Below are 17,482 nucleotides of genomic sequence, written 5' to 3'. Positions count from 1 at the left end.
TTGCCAGCGCCAAAGTTGGCATACTTATAGGAAGCAGTGCCGCTTGGCGTGCAGTTTGGTCTGCCAGGGCATTTCCTAGTGTCACAGGATCCTGCTCCTTGGTGTGTGCTTTGCAATGCACCACTGCTAGCTGTAAAGGTTCAAGAATAGTTTGTAACAACTTTTGCACGAGTTCCAGATGTTGGATTGGTTTACCCCCTGCAGTTGTAAACCCCCTGTATTTCCACAAATGAATGTGACAATGTATAACCCCGAAAGCATACCTGCTATCTGTGAAGATGGTCACCTTTTTACCTGTTGACAATTGACACGCTCTAGCCAGCGCGTAGATTTCTGCCGCTTGCGCTCCCCACCGTCCTGGGAGTGCTGCCGCCTCTACCACATTCCATTGTGTTGTTATTGCAAAACCTGTGTATCTTACCCCATTCTGGTAGTAGGAACTGCCGTCCGTGAAGAGAATGACATCTGATTCCGGTAGCGGTTCATCAGACAGATCGGGTCTGATCTGCAAGGTGGATTGCAAAACTTCTACGCAGTCATGGTCCGGGAAGGGCAGAGGCAACTCGGGCAGGAGGGTAGCTGGGTTTAACGGTCCACAACGTTCAAACCGCACATTAGGATCCTCTAACAGCTCTGCTTCCAGCTGTTGCTGCCTCTGTGCTGAAAACACTTGCGTGGTACCTTTTCGCAACAAAGCCGAAAGTGCATGCGAAGTCCAGACAGTAGTGGAATGACCGAGGGTCAATCCTTTCACTTTGGTCAAAAGTAAAGCCGCCGCTGTCAGCGTGCGTGTGCATGTGGGGGGTCCCACGAGCCACATTGTCGATTTGCTGCGAATAAAACACCACTGGGAAGTGACTGGGACCGTACAGTTGTGTCAGAACTCCGCTAGCTACCCCCGACCTTTCATGAACAAACAAATGAAAGGGTTTACCGTAATTCGGCGGTTTCAAAGACATAGACGTGGCTACACTTTGTTTTAGTAATTCAAACGCCTTTTCATTGTCCCGGCTCCATTGTATCAAATCAGGAGCTTTACTTGCAGTAAGCGCGTGTAGCGGTTTGCTCAGTTCTCCACAGGATGGCAGCCATGGTCTGCAAAACCCAATCAGTCCCAGGAACCCTCTTAACTGTCTCTTTGTCTTTGGGAGCGGACAATTCTGTATGGTGGAAACACGCCCAGGATCCATTTGTCGCCCCTCTGGCGTTAGAATGAACCCCAAGTATTTAACTTTCTCTGATAGCCACTGAATTTTCTTCCGGTCGATTTTATGGCCCCTTGAATGCAAGTATAGCAGAAAAGCCTTACCGTCTTCTCGCAGCGCCCCCTGGTGTCCGTTCGCAATCAGGATGTCATCAACGTACAAAACAAGAACTGAACCCCCTTTTGGGGTGTACCCCTCGAGGTCGTCCCGTAGACACTGGCTAAACACCCTGGGACTATCGCAGTATCCCTGAGGAATTCGGGTCCAAACGAAAGAGCGCTGGTCCCATTCGAACCCGAACAAATGCTGCGAATCTGGGTGGAGAGGGATGCTAAAAAAGGCATTTTTTAAATCAATGACGGTAAACCACTTCGCGTCCCACGGAATCTGACTGATGATTGTCACCGGGTCTGGAACAACAGTGTGTAAAGGGACCACATACCTGTTTACCGCCCTCAAGTCTTGGCAAAATCTCCACCGGACTGGATCTCCGGGTTTCTTTGGGGGTTTCTTTATAGGTAAAATAGGCATGTTGCAGGGGGTTCGCTGCGGCCGGATGACTCCTTTTGCGATGAAACCTTCAATTATGGGGCGTATGCCTTCTCTTGCTTCTAATGACAGAGGATACTGGGCAATGTTTGGTGGCGGGAGGAATGGCTTTACCTGAATTTTGACAGGGCTTACCGATCGCAACAATCCCACATCCGTATCCTCTGTGCCCCACAAGTCGGGTGGCAGGTCAATGAGATCTTCTGGTAAGCTGTGACCTATATGTTTGTGTTTAATTGTGTTCCCCTCAGGCACCCCCAATACACTCATCAACAAACCCACCCCATCAGGGGTGCAGGTTAAGGTAGCCTCCAGTTTACATAACATATCACGGCCCATTAAAGAAATAGGGCATGAAGCAGAATAAAGAAAAACATGGTTAAACATTTTATCATTGTACTTTACTCACAATGGTAACGTTATGCACATAGGTGTGGGGTTTCCGTCTACCCCCATTGTCATTTTTACTTCTTTACTTAACCAACTATCGGATGCAACATTTATCAGGGAATATGTGGCTCCAGTATCCACCAGAAAAGTCACCGTTTGCCCCTGCACGTTTAAGGACAGTTTGGGTTCTTGGATTGGGAGAGAGAGAGAGAGAAAGAAACCTGCCAGAGACATAAGATTCATTAGCCCCGCTCCCAGCCCCTCCTTATCCACATTTAGTCATTGCTGGTTCACTGGGCGTCCGCCGTACTGGTCCCATGAAGCCGGTGTCTGTTGAGCGGCAGGTGGAGGTGGGGGCGGAAAATCTGCGTTCGTACCTGTAAAATCTGGGTAAGAAGGGTTGTTAGGGGTGTACTGCGCATCCCCTGTCCTCCACGGACAGTCTTTCTTGAAATGAGTGTACTCTCCACATTGGAAACAAGCCCTATCTCCCTGCCATGAATGCCTCATCTGTCCCCTTCCTCTCTGGTTTCCGGCTCTCAGCCCTCTCGGAAAACCTCTTCCCCTGCCTCGAAATCCTCTATTTGGTGGCTGGCCTCTTATTGCAAGAGCCAGCATTTCAAAATCCTCCTTCTTCTCCTTCTTTCTACTTTTCTCCGTATCTTTGTCCCACACAAAATCTGCCACTTCTAAAATCACAGTCACAGCCTCCCCCCCCCATCCGGATCTGAAATTCAGAAAGTAATCCCTCACCGCTGGCTGCGCTTGGTGAACAAAATTGGCAATGAGGGTCGGATGGTCCAGCACGTTTTCTGGGTTCAAATTAGTATAACTACGTGCTCCCTCTAACAAGCGCGACCAGAATTTTCTGGGAGGTTCGCTGGCTTCTTGTTTGATCGCCATAAATTTAGCTTGGTTGGGGGGTTTCTGTGACATTCGCTCCAAGTGTGTCAAAATCCTATCCCTATCGGTCTGCAGCTGAGCGCGGCGAGGCTGCGTCCAGTCTCCCGCTGCCCAAGCTGCAGCCGTTTGTGCTCGGTCCGACCAAGCTCTATTTGTTGCCGCTTCCGCAGCCCAAGCAGTCTCCATTGTCCACAACCTGCTACGTTCTTCACCTGTCAGTACCCTTCTCAACAAATGCTCCACATCCGAGTACGTCGGATTGTGGCTTTCAAACAACCTGCCTAACAGTTCTCTGATTCTCCTTGGCTGTTCCCCGAAAGTTCCAGCCATTCTACTCCATTCTTTTAAGTCCCATTCCAACCAACTCTTTAATTCAACCACCTCAGTACACTGGATATCCCCATGGCCATCCACGTACGGCTGATCATGTACAAGCAAAGGCATCTCCAACGCTTCTGCCTCTTCTCTTTTCTTTTCCTTTTTTCGCTTGCGCATGTCCATGCCCCCTGAGGCTCCCTTCTCTTTCCCCTTTTCGTCTGTCTCATCATCTGGTACAAATGAAAAGGCCCCTTCCTCCGGATTGGGATCCCCGCCCCCGGGAGCTGGTAGCGGATCCGGAGCAGAGGGTATTATAGAACAATTCAAGACCGTTCTTTTACTTGACGTGTCGTCATTAAAATAATGAGGAGGGGTTCCTCAATGGACAAAGTTCTCACTGCCATCAAAGTAAGACTATCCCATTTTTGCGACCCTATTTTCCATAGGAGCCAAAATTCCAATTGATCCGGGTGGGTATCCCCAATCCGTCTCCGCACTCCCAGTAGCGGAGCGGTTTCAAAGGACCCACCCCTCGGCCACCGTTCACCCGGCACCGACACTGCAGTCATCCGCGGCCACTCCTCCTCACAGAGCTCTATCATCTTTTTCTTTTTCAGGCCTCTCCTTCGCACAGGCAATTCCTCCTCTTGCCACAGCATACACATGATTCCCAAAGGGCTGTCCTTTACCGGCACACTCCCTTTATTTCCCATGACGTCTGATAACGGGTTTTTCCTCAACTGTGCTTTATCCCCAAAGTGTCAAAGCTGCCCGCTTTTATTGATAACCGAGAAAATTCTCTCGTGGCGCCTGTTATCAAATTAAGGGGTGCAATGGAAAAAAGGGGGTCCGCACAAGGGATCCCGGACGAGCCCCCAATTGTTAGGTCCAAACCCAACACGCAAGTCGCCCTGTCAACCCCAACTCGCTTATTACACCTGGGAAGAGTGCAGAGTTGAGTGCAAATGAACCCACTATCAGAGATCAAGTAACACGAGACAAAAACCTTTGCAAAGGGGACCCAATACTTACAAGCCGAAGCAGGCCAGCATGGGAACCTCGTTTATTGGTGTTCAAGAGTTTATATAGGCTTACCCCGAAGTTTACAATATCGGGTTCACGTCATAAGATACAAAAGAAGCAATTGCCAACTGTCATAGCTTTGGGACATATGTAAGGAGGTAAAGGGGTACAGGGGGAAGGACAAAGTGGAAACATCAAGATTATCTCTTAGACTCTATGTCTGCATATTTCGCATGTCCTTGAGATAAGCACTATGCAGGAACAGACAAAGGCAACTATTGAGGGGAGGCCCAGCTGCAACCGGGCGCCCCCTAAACTGGAGACAGACATGATATTACTTTGCTTACATATCAAAGGAGTATTACAAGTCAAGGATATGAGGGGCATTGGAATAGCGTTTGACATTCCTATGCAAGGCACATTAAAAGCAAGGCCATAAGCATAAATGTGATACAGAAATGCATAGTAGGGAAGTTTCCAGCTTAAACCGGCTTTTATTATGCGAGCCACTGGAATGTAGGTAAGGGTCAGGTCACCAGGAAATGAACCGACATTTTATATCAAAAGTCAAATAAAGGCCACTTTGGTTCTATTTCCCGTGAAGCCCAAGCTGGTTTAGGTAGGACAAGTGAATTATAGTTTTGCAAGCACTGGGGGGTTTCAATTTATCCCTAACAGTTATAAAGTGCCTTCGTACATAAATTATTCGTACAATCAGGGCCAAAAACAGCAAAAGGGAGAATCTAGCTTTGAATATTAGGTGCTTCTGGTTTATTTATCACATTTATATCCCAAGGCGCTCCAGGAAACGCACGTGGGGAGGAGGCAGTCCTTTTTTCTTTTTTTTTTTAATCCTCACTACATTCTTGTGAGGTAGGTTAGGGTGAGAGGTAGCAACTTTTCTTAAACCACCCGGTGCGTTGCAGGGTTGAGGAGATATCTGGACCCAGGTCTAACTTTCTACCTGCTCCAGTTTTTCAGTCTTGTTTTCCAACCACAAACAAGTATATAAGGAAGAGCAGACCACCACCACCAGCAGCCATGATACTTTTCTTGCATAACCATCAGACCAAATTGCTTGCAGAACATTCAGCCTCTAGTCCGGGGCCAGCATGTAAGGAAGTCTTAATGAGAGTAATTGCTCAGTGTAAATAACTATTCCCTCTTTGTTTAAGAGCAAATGGACGAGACAACCTTCCTTTTCTCCCTCTCTCCCCCCCACCATTCACCTCCCCCACTTCATTTAATGAGCATCTCTTCTGGATGTCTCCTGTTCTTTATATACAACAGCAATTAGATGGTAGATTCTGGCTCCTCTCCTTCTTACATGGCTGCTTTTGTTATGGGGCATTTGCTGTGTTTGCGAAGGGGAGAAAGGAAACCTAGTTTCACTCACACGCGCGCACACACTTTGTGAAATCATTACAAGGCACCGAGCAACTTTTCACCAGTTGCTGATGGTCTTGGTGGACCACTAACTTAATCATTTTTCTGACGGCTGTAACAATCGTAATGCACTGTGCTAAATGCAGTAGGATTTTTAGTAGGATTTTTATTGCTTCTTGTATTTTTTTATGTTGTATTTTCTTGTATTAGAATTTGCATTCCACAGAATTCAATCTGGAATACAATAAAATGCAATATAAAAAAAAATAAAAGAAGCAATAAAAATATAAATTAAAAATCACTATGGACCACCTGAATGAACCACAGTGGACCACATTCTGGGAACCCCTGAACTAGCCTATTCTACAAAGGTAAAATTAACATTAATGGCCCCACCCATTTTCCCATCTGACTCCTTCCCTCAATATATAAATGAGGGGGGAAGTGGAATTACCTTCAATTTTTTATTTCCAGTTTCTAGTGCTGGTTTCAGCTTTTAGAGGGCCCCGCGGGCAAGACCCCCTCCATGGCCCCCCTCTGTCAGTGAGCATACCTCCTCACTGCAGCAGGCCCAGGGTGCTCTTCTTATTGGGCCCCTTGCTAGAGTGTGGACTCTCAGCAGATGCCCAACCTTGCCAACCTTTGACGCTGGCTGTACAAACTTGATGCGCTTTTTGTGTCACCTGGGAATAGACGCTCACTGCTGGAAGTGCATTATTGGTCCTCCATCCACCATTGTTGCTATAGTCCAGTTTACTTTCTGGACTAGGCAAGTGGGGGATTTCCTTCTTCCAATCCAGCTGGAGATGAAGCTAGTGGCCTTTAGGGAAAGAGACTCCAGTGAACAGAGGCAATGGGAATGGTCACTGAAGGTTCCACAATGGTATTTATAGTGATTCAAGTCCCTTAGCAAAATGCCCAAAGCTACAAGGAGCTACAAAGAAAGAAAGAAAGAAAGAAAGAAAGAAAGAAAGAAAGAAAGAAAGAAAGAAAGAAAGAAAGAAGCCTTTGTTGTCGTCCAAGTACTCAAATTAAGACACTCTCACTTCCTTTTCTCCTTGGAATTCTGAAATCATTGATGGGTGTGTCTAAATGGCAACTTACCCACACTTGACCGTCCACTAAGCTGAGAGCCCGAAGAAGCAAAAGCCCACTTAATATCATTATGACTAAAAGGATAGCCAATGTGGTGCCCTCCAGATGCTGTTGGGACTCATAAGAGCATCAAAAGGGCCCTGCTGGATCAGGCCAAAGGCCCATCTAGTTCAGCATCCTGTTATCAACCAGATGCCATGGGGAAGCTCGCAAGCCGGGGACCCGAGAGCCACAGCCCTCTCCCCACCTGCGATCCCCAGCAACTGGTATTGAGAGGCATCCTGCCTCCGACAGTGGAGGTAGAACATAGCCATTGTGGCTAGTAGTCACTGATAGCCTTCTCCTCCATAGATTTGTTTAATCCGTCAGCCAAGTTGAGGGCAAACACTATCCCCAGTTTCCATTGTCTCTGACTGTTGGCCACACTGGCTGCAGGGCACCAGGCTGCCTTTAGAAACCCACTCTACTTTCCCGTTCTCTTAATTTTCTAGTTCAGCCTCCCCCAACTTGATGGCCTCCAGATGGTTGTTGTTATATCCTGCCCTTCCTCCCAGTAGGAGCCCAGGGCGGACTACTGCTCCCATCAACCCCAGCCTGCATGGCCATTGGGAAGGGATGACGAGAGCTGCAGTCCAAAACATCTGTAAGGCAGCATGCTGGAAATGGCTGCTCTAGGACATCTTCTGATGCGAAAAGCACAGTGTGAATTCCTGGCGCTTTCAGCTGCGGGTCAGGAAAATGGCAAGTTGCAACAGCTGAATCCCAACCAGCTGGCCGAAACATTGATCAAAGAAGCTTTATTCTGCAAACTCTGTTCGTAGGCCTGGGTGCAGCTATGTGCAGGGTGGGGTGGGGGGCTTCACAGAACCCAAGGATAGGAATGTAGGAAGCTGACTTATAGTGAGACGGACCATTGGTCCATCTAACTCAGTATTGCCTACACTGGTTGGGGGCACCTTGCACAGTTTCAGACTGAGGTCTCTCCCAGCCCTACCTGGAGATTCCAGGAATTGAACCTGGGACCTTCTGCATGCAAAGCAGAGGCTCTCTGCTACTGAGCCACAGTTCTTCCCCTGAGCTACAGCCCTTCCAGTACAGAATATGTTTGCACTGGAGCAACTAATTGCACACAGCATTCCTACACATGTGCAGGCTGCCCTATTCATTCCTATGAAGAGGACGGTTCTATGTGCCCAGAAGGACGACTGCTCAGAGCTATCCTCTCTGTTGAAGTGAATGGGGCATCTCTTACGTGGGGATTTAAGGTGGGGGCTAAGTGGGCACCCCTTGGAGCAAACCATGGAATTCCCTAATGCAAGAGGCAATGTCTTTACAAAGGCTTAGACGAATGTGTTTAGCCACAGCAGCTGAATGGAACCTGCATGTTCAGAGGCAGTATACCTGTGAGCACCAGAAGCTGGAGCAAACAAAGGATCAGGCCCTGTTTGGGAGCTTGCAAAGTCATTTGGCTGCCCACCATTGGAAACAAAATGCTAGGCTAGATGGGACCCTCTGAGCATCAATGCCTGCAGTAAGTCAATAGTCCAAAGTTTTGGGGCATGAAATAAACACAAGCCCCAGCATTGACAGGATGAGCTTTGGACCATGCATATATTCATGGTTTAATATGCCTACACTATGGTTTAGATCCAGACTTTGACTCCTGCAAACTGAAGGATACCTTCTGTCCAAGAAGACTTCTAACCCAGCAGAAACATCTTTCTGGTGGAACAGGAGAGGAGGAGATATTTGCAGATTCCTACCTTCCCCTCTGTGCTCTCCAAAAATCTGCTCTGGAGAGTTGGAGGACCCTCCAGAACAGCATGGGAACTGGTGCTGGGTGTTATCGATGGCAGGAGGAAATTGGTGACCCCCCCCATCTGTAGGTGGCAGCATCCTGTGCAGAACTCTGCTAAAGGGATGCTATCGATGGCAAGAGGAAACTCTGGATCAAACCTTTTAACCTGAAAGCAGTTTTAGTGCCATGCGCTTCCCTGCAAAATCCCTGGGAATGGCAGGGGAAAGCATAGTTCAATGGTAGAGCAAAGTTTCCAGGTTCGATCCCCAGTCTCTCCAAGCAGAACTGGAAAAGACTCCCTGTGTGAAATCCTGGAGAGCTGCTGCCAGTCAGAGTAGACAATACTGAGCTAGATGGACCAATGGTCTGACACACTGCAAGGCTGCTTCGTATGATCCTACTTCCTGGGTGGAAGTAATAACACTTCAGAGTTAACAGCAGGTTTAACGGTAGCCAAGATGTCTCCATGCTTAAGTCACTGGGTGAATGCTGATAGGAACTGACAGTGGATGGTTAAGAGCATCACTTTCTTCATTGCTAACCCCCCCTTTTTTTTTTGCAGTTCATGACCAAGAACCCCAAAATGCGCCTTGGTAATAGTGCATTGGGTGGAGAGACAGCGATCCTCTTGCACCCATATTTTAAGGAACTGGATTGGGACCTGCTGAACCAGCGCCAAATAGAACCACCTTTCCGCCCTCGAATTGTAAGTGTTTAGAATTTTATCAAGTGTGTGTATATATGCATGTGAGAGCTCAGAAGTAGGTGCCACGCTTTGCACTCAAAAAGGTCCCCAGGTTCAGTTCCTGGGATCTCCCAGTAGGACTGGGGGAAATGCCTGCGTGAAACCATGGAGTGCCATTAGTAGCTGGGGACTGAACCTGATAACATTCTGCATGCAAAGCATAGCTGCATTCACACCAGTGACCTAGTTCACACGTAATGCCAAACCACAGTTTACTGAACTGTGGTTGAGTAAACCATGGTTTAGTATTATGTGTGAATCCTGCCCAGCAGCTTAATTTGATTTGTTTACTGCCAACAAACCACCATCTGAAACCATAGCTGGCAGTTGCTTTAAGCACTTTGGTTTGTTTTATCTATGCTTGGCATTATGTGTGAATCCAGCAACTTAAACATGGTTTGTTTGGTCATCCCACCACAAATGCCTACCAAGCACAAGGCAAGAGCAGCTGGAAAACAAGCCAAATGTTGAAGAAACAAGCCATGGTTTGTTTGATAGTCTGTGGGACAACTTGTGGTTAACTTGTGGCTTGTTAAATAAACCATGGCTTATTGTTATGTGCACATCAGGGTATTTTTAACAGAAAAGTTGGGTGCAACTAATTTATAATATATAATTGCTTGGATCCAGACTTGAGCTAGAAATCAGTAGGGCTTAAGTTAGCCATGACTAACTTTTCATACTGGTTCCAGTGTGACATAACTGCAACTAACTTAATTTGGATGTAACCCAATATCTGGAAGATTGCCAAATCAATCCTTGAAAATGCTTTTCAGTTAACACTAACCAATGTGAATTTATGTGTATATACCATATATTTAAAGCACACACACCCCAAAAAGTCCTGGGAACTGTAATTTACCCCTCACAGAGCTACGATACCCAGCACCCTTAACGAAGTGCAGTTCCCAGGATTGGGGGCGAAAGGGCTTTAAATATATGATGTGTAAGCAACCATAGTTTGGTGGGTGATGGGGAAACAGACATCTAATATTTATGTTATATTTGCATATGACAGAAATCAAAAGAAGATGTGAGCAACTTTGATCCTGAATTTTTAAAAGAAGAGCCTATCTTAACCCCCATTGAAGAAGGAATTCTTTCCATGATCAATCAAGAGGAATTTAAAAACTTTTCTTATACGGACCCAGAATTAGAGCCTTAGCCACGTCTGCAGGTGCTGACCGGCCTCTTCACCTGATGCAGAGGAAGAGGTGCAATTTAGGATTGCCTGAAAATTTGTTCAGCTAGAATATCCAACACAGACAGCCTTGTGTTCATGCCTCACGTACAAGAGGAACACAGTTCATTTAATGTTGGAGCAGAGGGACTGTCTTGGAATTTTTGAAGCAACCAGAACAAATATTTATAGCACGGCCGACAAATCTACTTCAGTGAATGGATGATGTGGAAAGAGGAATTTAGTTGAGCTCATTGGCTCAGGACAGCTGTCTGGAAGTGCTGGAAAGATGCAATCAGCCCTGAGCCCAAATGATATTTATACAGTGCTGACTTCCTGCAAAGCTTCTCTTGAAAGCACCTTCTGGAGACAGGGTGGCAAAAAGAGGGTTGAACTGTATCTAGGGAAAGCATCGCATATGGCTCTACCTTACTTGAAAAACATATAGTATACAGTTCTTCCTCCATCTGGGCAAAAATGGGCCTCTGAAATGTTTTGGGCTTCCATTTAAAGAGATATTTCATTGCCAGAAGCAATTAAAAAAAAAAGCCTGCAAGGCAAGAAACCCTTCCATGCAGAGGCCCCAATCCAACCTCAGTCATGATTTGTTGTATGCAAGTGCTGGCCCCAGATGGGATTGTACTATCCTTATTTCCGTCAGATGCATCCAATCAAGTAAAATGAGGAAAGAGAAGCCTCACAATGTGCTTTCATATTTTTGTGTGTGTGTGTCTGTGTGTGTGTGAATCTTCCTTGCTAAAACGGGGAGTAAAAATGTATGTGGATGTTTTTAACAGAGTGAGACCACCTGCTACCTCTGTGTGTTGTTATTCATAAGATGAGGGGAAATTTATTTCCTGTGTTTGTCAAATACTGAGATGATCTGGGGCTCACTATGTGTTTCCCCCCTATCCTCAGTGTACCTTTCCTGTTTAAAACAGACCGTGTAAAGCACTCTCTGCCTTTTACCTCAAAGGCCATTTTTACTTTGATTCCCTTTAAAAATGGATGTTTTATTTTGGGTTCATTAAAATAAAAAGAGTCAAAATGGTAGTACTCAAATTATTTCACCACTGTTGACATTAGGAGTGAACGGTAAAGCCAACCAAACCGAGTTGAGTGAACGCGTACAGCATTTGTCACATGGCAAATTGCTCCCAGGACCTCTTCCCCATGCACCCAGCTTTGTGAAGGGAGCAGAGAATTGTAGCTCTAGGAAGGGTGTCTCTCAGCACCCTTATCAAACTACAGTTCCCAGGATTCCCTGGGGGAAGCCAGGACTGTTAAACTGGCGTAAGAATGCTTTAAATTGTATGATGTGGATGTGACCCGAATACAGATGTGTGAAAAAGAAATTCTCTTCACCACTTGGCTGGCCTGTGTTGTCTTATTTACTACTTCTTTACTGACCTTCTCTGGGTGATTCATAATATAGGTTAAAACTATAAAGTAGAACAAAACAAAACAAATCTAAAACAGAATTAAACCAGCAGAGGATAATGGCAATATAAATTAACAATATAAATATAGGAAGGGCCGTAGAGCACCTGCTTTGCATGCAGAAGGTCCAACTCCCAGCATCTCCAGGTAGGGCTGGGAGATAATCCTGCCTGAAACCCTGCAGAGCAGCTGCCAGTCAGTGTAAGACATAATGAGCTAGATCGGCCAATGATCTGACTTAGTATAAGGCAGCTTCCTGCATTCCTAACAGGAACAACAGGGAGATAAATAGAATCATAAAGTTACAAAGGTCATGAAGTCCAACCTCCTGCCGATGCAGGAAATCCACTTCTACAGCACCCCTGATAGGAGCACAATCATCCTCTGCTTGGAAGCCTTTGACAAAACAAGAGCCTGCCACCTTCCAAGATAGTCCACTCTGCTGTCAAACAGCTTATATCATCAGGATTTCTTTGCAATGTTTAGTCGAAATCGCCTTTCTTGAAGGCTGAATCCATTTGGTTTGGGCCTTACCCTCTGGAGCAAAAGAATACAAACGTTCTCCATCATTTCCAAACGTGACAGCCCTTCAAATATTTGAAGATGGCTGTTATAGTGCCTTTTAATCATCGCTTCCCCAGGCTAAATATACGCAGCTGATTCAACCTTTCCTTGTGGGACATGGTCTCCAGGTGAGACAGTAAGACTATTTCTTGGGCACACGACCACTTCAGACTGTAGGAGGGTTGTGAGAGATTGAATTCTTCCCAATAGACAAAAAAAAAAAAATTGCATGTCCCAAACCAACATATCCAAGTGAAGACTAAGCTGGATTTCTTCTTCATCTAGATTTTTAAGGGCAGGAAGTGTTCCATCATATGATTTGCCCTCCCTCCATTTGCAGACTGATCCAGGTACTGTCCCAGACCAGTTTTACCACCTCAGCTGCTGTATGTATGAGAGGAATCGCCAGACCTCTGGCCTAATTAGGCCTGCCAGGCCTCCCCTTTTGGGCCACAAGGTCATTTTGGCTAAGCCAAATACGCCTGCCCTACATCTGACATCATATAAGACATCTAAGTGAGTGTGGCCTGGCCAAAATGGCCTCACATAGAAGCCCCGATGATCAGCTGAGCATTGGGTGTTGCATAGCACTGTTTGGAAATTCCAATGATCAGTTGATCCTTGCAGCTTTCATGCTCAGGTTCCGGGTGCCATAGGCTTACAGCAGCGATTTTCAGCCGCTGTGCCACAGCACATTGGTGTGCCGCGAATGGTCCACAGGTGTGCCACGGGAGTTTGATCACGCGAGAACGTGGTGGGCAGTCAGAGCGCAGGCAAGAGCTCCATCCTCGAGAACTTGGTCGGCCGGTCAGTCAGTCAGTTGTTCGTGGGGATGGGGGAAGAGACTCTTCAGCTGCGTGCCTGAGTGGCTTCCTTGTGCTGCTGTCCGCCTATCAGCTGTGTGCGATCTAATTTTAGGAGGGAGGTTTGAATCCCCAAAGAGCAGGGGATTCAAACCTCCCGCCTAAAATTAGATTGCGCACAGCTGATAAGCGGGCGGCAGCACAAGGAAGCCACTCAGGCACGCAGCCGAAGAGCAGGGGATTCAGGCGAGAGATTTCATATCCAGGGTTACAATAATATATTGTTACAACAGTATAAAAACACAGTATTAAAACCAGTTAAAATAAATAACAATTTAGTAGGTGGTCTTGGCCTGGCTTATACGTTTGTCAGTCTTTTTTGCACAAAAGCTCAGCAAAACGCGGCAGCCAGACTGCTAACAAGAACAAAGCGGTCTGAGCATATAACACCTGTCCTGGCCCGCCTGCACTAGCTGCCAATATGTTTCCGGGCTAGATTCAAAGTGTTGGTATTAACCTATAAAGCCTTATACGGTGCGGGACCACGTTACCTTGCGGAACGCCTCTTCCGATATGAACCCGCCCATACACTGTGTTCAGCTACGAAGGCCCTCCTCCGGGTTCCAACCCATAGGGATGCCCGGAAGGTGATGACAAGATCTAGGGCCTTGTCGGTGGTGGCCCCCGACCTGTGGAACGGTCTCCCTGAGGAAGTGCGCCTGGTGCCGATGCTGCTTTCCTTTCGGCGCCAGGTTAAAACCTTTTTATTCTCCGAAGCATTTTAATCTAAATTGATTTAAATTTAAAATGTTACTGCATTGATTTAGATTGTGTTATTTTGTATCATATTGTGTTATTTATTGTATTTTTTATGCTTTGTATTTCTATGTTCACCGCCCAGAGAGCTATTACTAGTCGGGCGGTATATAAATTTAATAAATAAATAAATAAATAATAATAAATTCCTTGGGGTGTTGCTGCATGAGAAAAGTCTCAAACTACCAGACTGTCAAAAATGTGAAGATAAATAGTTTGTTATTTCAATTTTGTTTTTGTTATTTTGTTATTTCTGAATTTAGTTCTTAATTATTATTTTTCAGGACTTATTAGACATGGATAGATTTTTAATTAAAAAACGTAAGTTGGACAATGACAATGAATCAGATGTGGCTGGCACTAGTTCAGGTAGTAACACCCATAGTACTGCCAGTTCTAAAACCGTCGTGCGCCAGTATAATGAAGACTATTTGTCCTTCGGATTCATTTCTTCGGGAGAAGAAGTGCCACGTCCTCAGTGTGTTGTTTGCGGTGAGAAACTGGCAGACCAAGCTATGGTTCCAAGTAAGCTGAAAAGACACCTTCACTCAAAGCACTCACATTTATGTGAGAAACCAATTGATTATTTTAAAAGGGTTATAGCTGATCAAACACGTCAGGCTAAATAATTTACCAAAATCACAACTATTTCTGACAAAGCTCAAGAAGCAAGCTATGCCACTGCTGAAATCGTGGCAAAAAAGATGAAATCTCATACAATTGCTGAGTCAGTAATTTTACCAGCATGCTGTAAAATTGTAAATATTGTTTGGCGAAACGTGAAAAAGAGATCTTGAAAATCCCTGTGTCAGTTAACACTGTTAGTCGGCGTATACAGGACATGTCTCAAGACATTGAGTCACAAGTGACAGCTAACATTAAAGAAGCCAATTTCTTCGCTATCCGGTTGGACGAGTCAACTGACATCACTGGAAAAGCTCAACTCCTAGCATTCGGCAGGTTTGTTTTTAATGGAGACATCATTGAACAATTGTTATTTTGCAAATCACTTCCAGAAACAAGAGGCCAAGACATTTTTTATGTTGTCAACATCTACTTCAATTCTCACGATTTGTCATGGAAATCACGCATCAGTATCTGCACAGACGGTGCTCCCTCTGTGTCGGGGAGCCTAAGAGGATTCGTCGCACTGGCCAAACAAAAGAACCCTGGCATTGTTTTTACACACTGTTTCCTGCACAGAGAGGCCCTCATTTCAAAATCAGTACTACCTGAACTCCAAAAAGTACTGGCTGAGACGATCAAAATGGTTAACTACATCAAGAGTAGGCCATTAAAATTGAGGTTGTTTTCAGCACTGTGTTCTGCCATGGAAGCTGCTCACACACAACTTCTACTGCACACGGAAGTGAGGTGGCTATCTCGAGGGCGGGTGCTTTCAAGGTCGTATGAACTGAGGGAACAGCTTCTAATATTTTTTACATCAGAAGAGTCTGAGCTGGCTGACCTGCTTAGTGATGAGACCTGGTGCAATAAAGTTGCATTCCTAGTGGACATTTTCCAAGCTTTGAACACTCTTAACAAGAGTATGCAGGGAAAGAATGAGAATATTCTTACTTATACTGACAAAGTTATCTCCTTTAAGGAAAAACTAACACTGTGGGGAGCCAGAATCAAAAAAGAGAACAAAGTTGAAATGTTTGAACTGACAAAAAGTTGCAGACTGGACAAAAATCTTGTCGATTTAATTCTACAAAGTTTGTCACCCAACATTGAAAAGTATTTCCCGTCACTTGATGTATCTTCCTTGGACTGAGTGAGAGATCCATTTGTGTTAAGTGCGTGCGAGTCAGCAGAATTAACTGCTGCAGAAGAAGATGAGCTGACGGAAATCAGAAATAATAGAGGACTGAAACTGAAACACTCATCAACAGATGATATGGCCTCATTCTGGTTGTCTCTCCGAGAGGAATACCCCGTCATCACAAAGATGGCGATTAAAGCACTTCTTCCTTTCTCAGCATCTTATCTGTGTGAGGCTGGTTTCTCTGCTATGAACACAATGAAGAGCAAGAACAGGTCACGGCTTCAAACACTGGAGGAGGACTTGAGGGTATGCTTGTCAACCATCCGCCCTCGGACAAGGGACATCATGAAAAATCACCAAGCACAGATTTCCCACTGATTTATTTTTTTAAAAAAATAACACGATTAAATTTTTAGTTATTGAACTTTCAACACAATCTTAAAAAACTGATGATGTGCCTTGACAATTTTAGCGCCTTGTCAGTGTGCCGTGAGATGAAACAGGTTGAAAATCACTGGCTTAGAGGAAGGCAATGGTAAACCACTTCTAAATACCTCTTACCATGAAAACCCTGTGACTATATTCAAAAAAGATTCATAGGGTCGCTATAAGTCGTAATCGACTTGAAGGCATATAACAATGAGAAAGTGAGCTCCTGGACTGGTGGAGTCTTTCCTGTACCTCTATGGCAATATAGTTGGGCGTTCCACAGAATGTCGACATGACACAGTTGCCTTCTTTGCATATATCCAAAGTCTAACAGCTTGCAGGTGGTATAGAAAGTGGAAGAGAAGCCTTGTGGTTCCTTGCATTGCCGTCACTGTCATTACAGATTAACAACTGATCCCAACAAAACAGTCAAAACTTAATGGGATGAGAAGGTTATCTAACCACTTAAGAACATTGGACCAGAAGCCCATTGAGCCTTCTGTCCTCAACCCCACCTTGGTTCCTGACCTCTGAACTAGGCCAGGGATGCCCAACTTCCTGTATCAGGAGTGGGAAAGCTGTAGCCCTCCAGCTTTGCTGGATTACAGCCCCCATCATCCCCGATCATTGGCCATGATTGCTGGGGTTGATGGGGGCTAGAGCCCAACAGCGGAAGAGTGCGGACCGCACCTGGGTGACACTGAGAGGGGGGTAACACCCAGAGCCACCCCACCTTAATCTCCGGACTCTCCGCTTCAATTTAAAAAAACAACAACTAAGTTTCTAGGTTGTCTGGTTCCTGAGATATACACCAAAACGTCAGCCCCCCCGCGACTGTTTAATCTGTTTTTTAACCAATCTGTATAGCAGCTTTTAGCCAGAGCTTGGAAAAGTTACTTTTTTAAACTACAGCTCCCATCAGCCCCAGCCAGCATGGCCACTGGATTGGGCTGATGGGAGTTATAGTTCAAAAAATAACTTTTCCAGGCTCCGGCCTCTAATCCCGCCCTTTCAGGATTGTAGCCAATAAGGGGAGCCAGACTTGTGATTTGTTGACCCAGGCAGTGCTT

At 45.6% G+C, this 17,482-nt stretch overlaps 2 protein-coding genes across 2 annotated transcripts in view; one reads left to right on the top strand and one right to left on the bottom strand.

Moving 5' to 3' along the window:
• PRKCH (protein kinase C eta) overlaps positions 1–11,643 on the top strand; it is a 136,063-nt gene extending 124,420 nt beyond the window's left edge. Inside the window, exons 13-14 of the mRNA XM_061612397.1 lie at positions 9,230–9,373; positions 10,431–11,643. Coding sequence (XP_061468381.1) covers positions 9,230–9,373; positions 10,431–10,577 — 291 coding nt within the window. The 3' untranslated portion in view covers positions 10,578–11,643. The remainder of the gene's footprint in view (positions 1–9,229; positions 9,374–10,430) is intronic.
• The window catches only part of LOC133377764 (endogenous retrovirus group PABLB member 1 Env polyprotein-like), a 48,425-nt gene that overhangs the window by 3,732 nt on the left and 27,211 nt on the right, over positions 1–17,482 (bottom strand). The gene's annotated exons all lie outside the window — the stretch shown is intronic.

Source organism: Rhineura floridana, chromosome 2 (genome assembly GCF_030035675.1).
Source record: "Rhineura floridana isolate rRhiFlo1 chromosome 2, rRhiFlo1.hap2, whole genome shotgun sequence".
Taxonomy (NCBI): domain Eukaryota; kingdom Metazoa; phylum Chordata; class Lepidosauria; order Squamata; family Rhineuridae; genus Rhineura; species Rhineura floridana.
The sequence above is the reverse complement of the archived record's forward strand: the minus strand, read 5'-3'. Positions and strand labels throughout refer to the sequence as shown.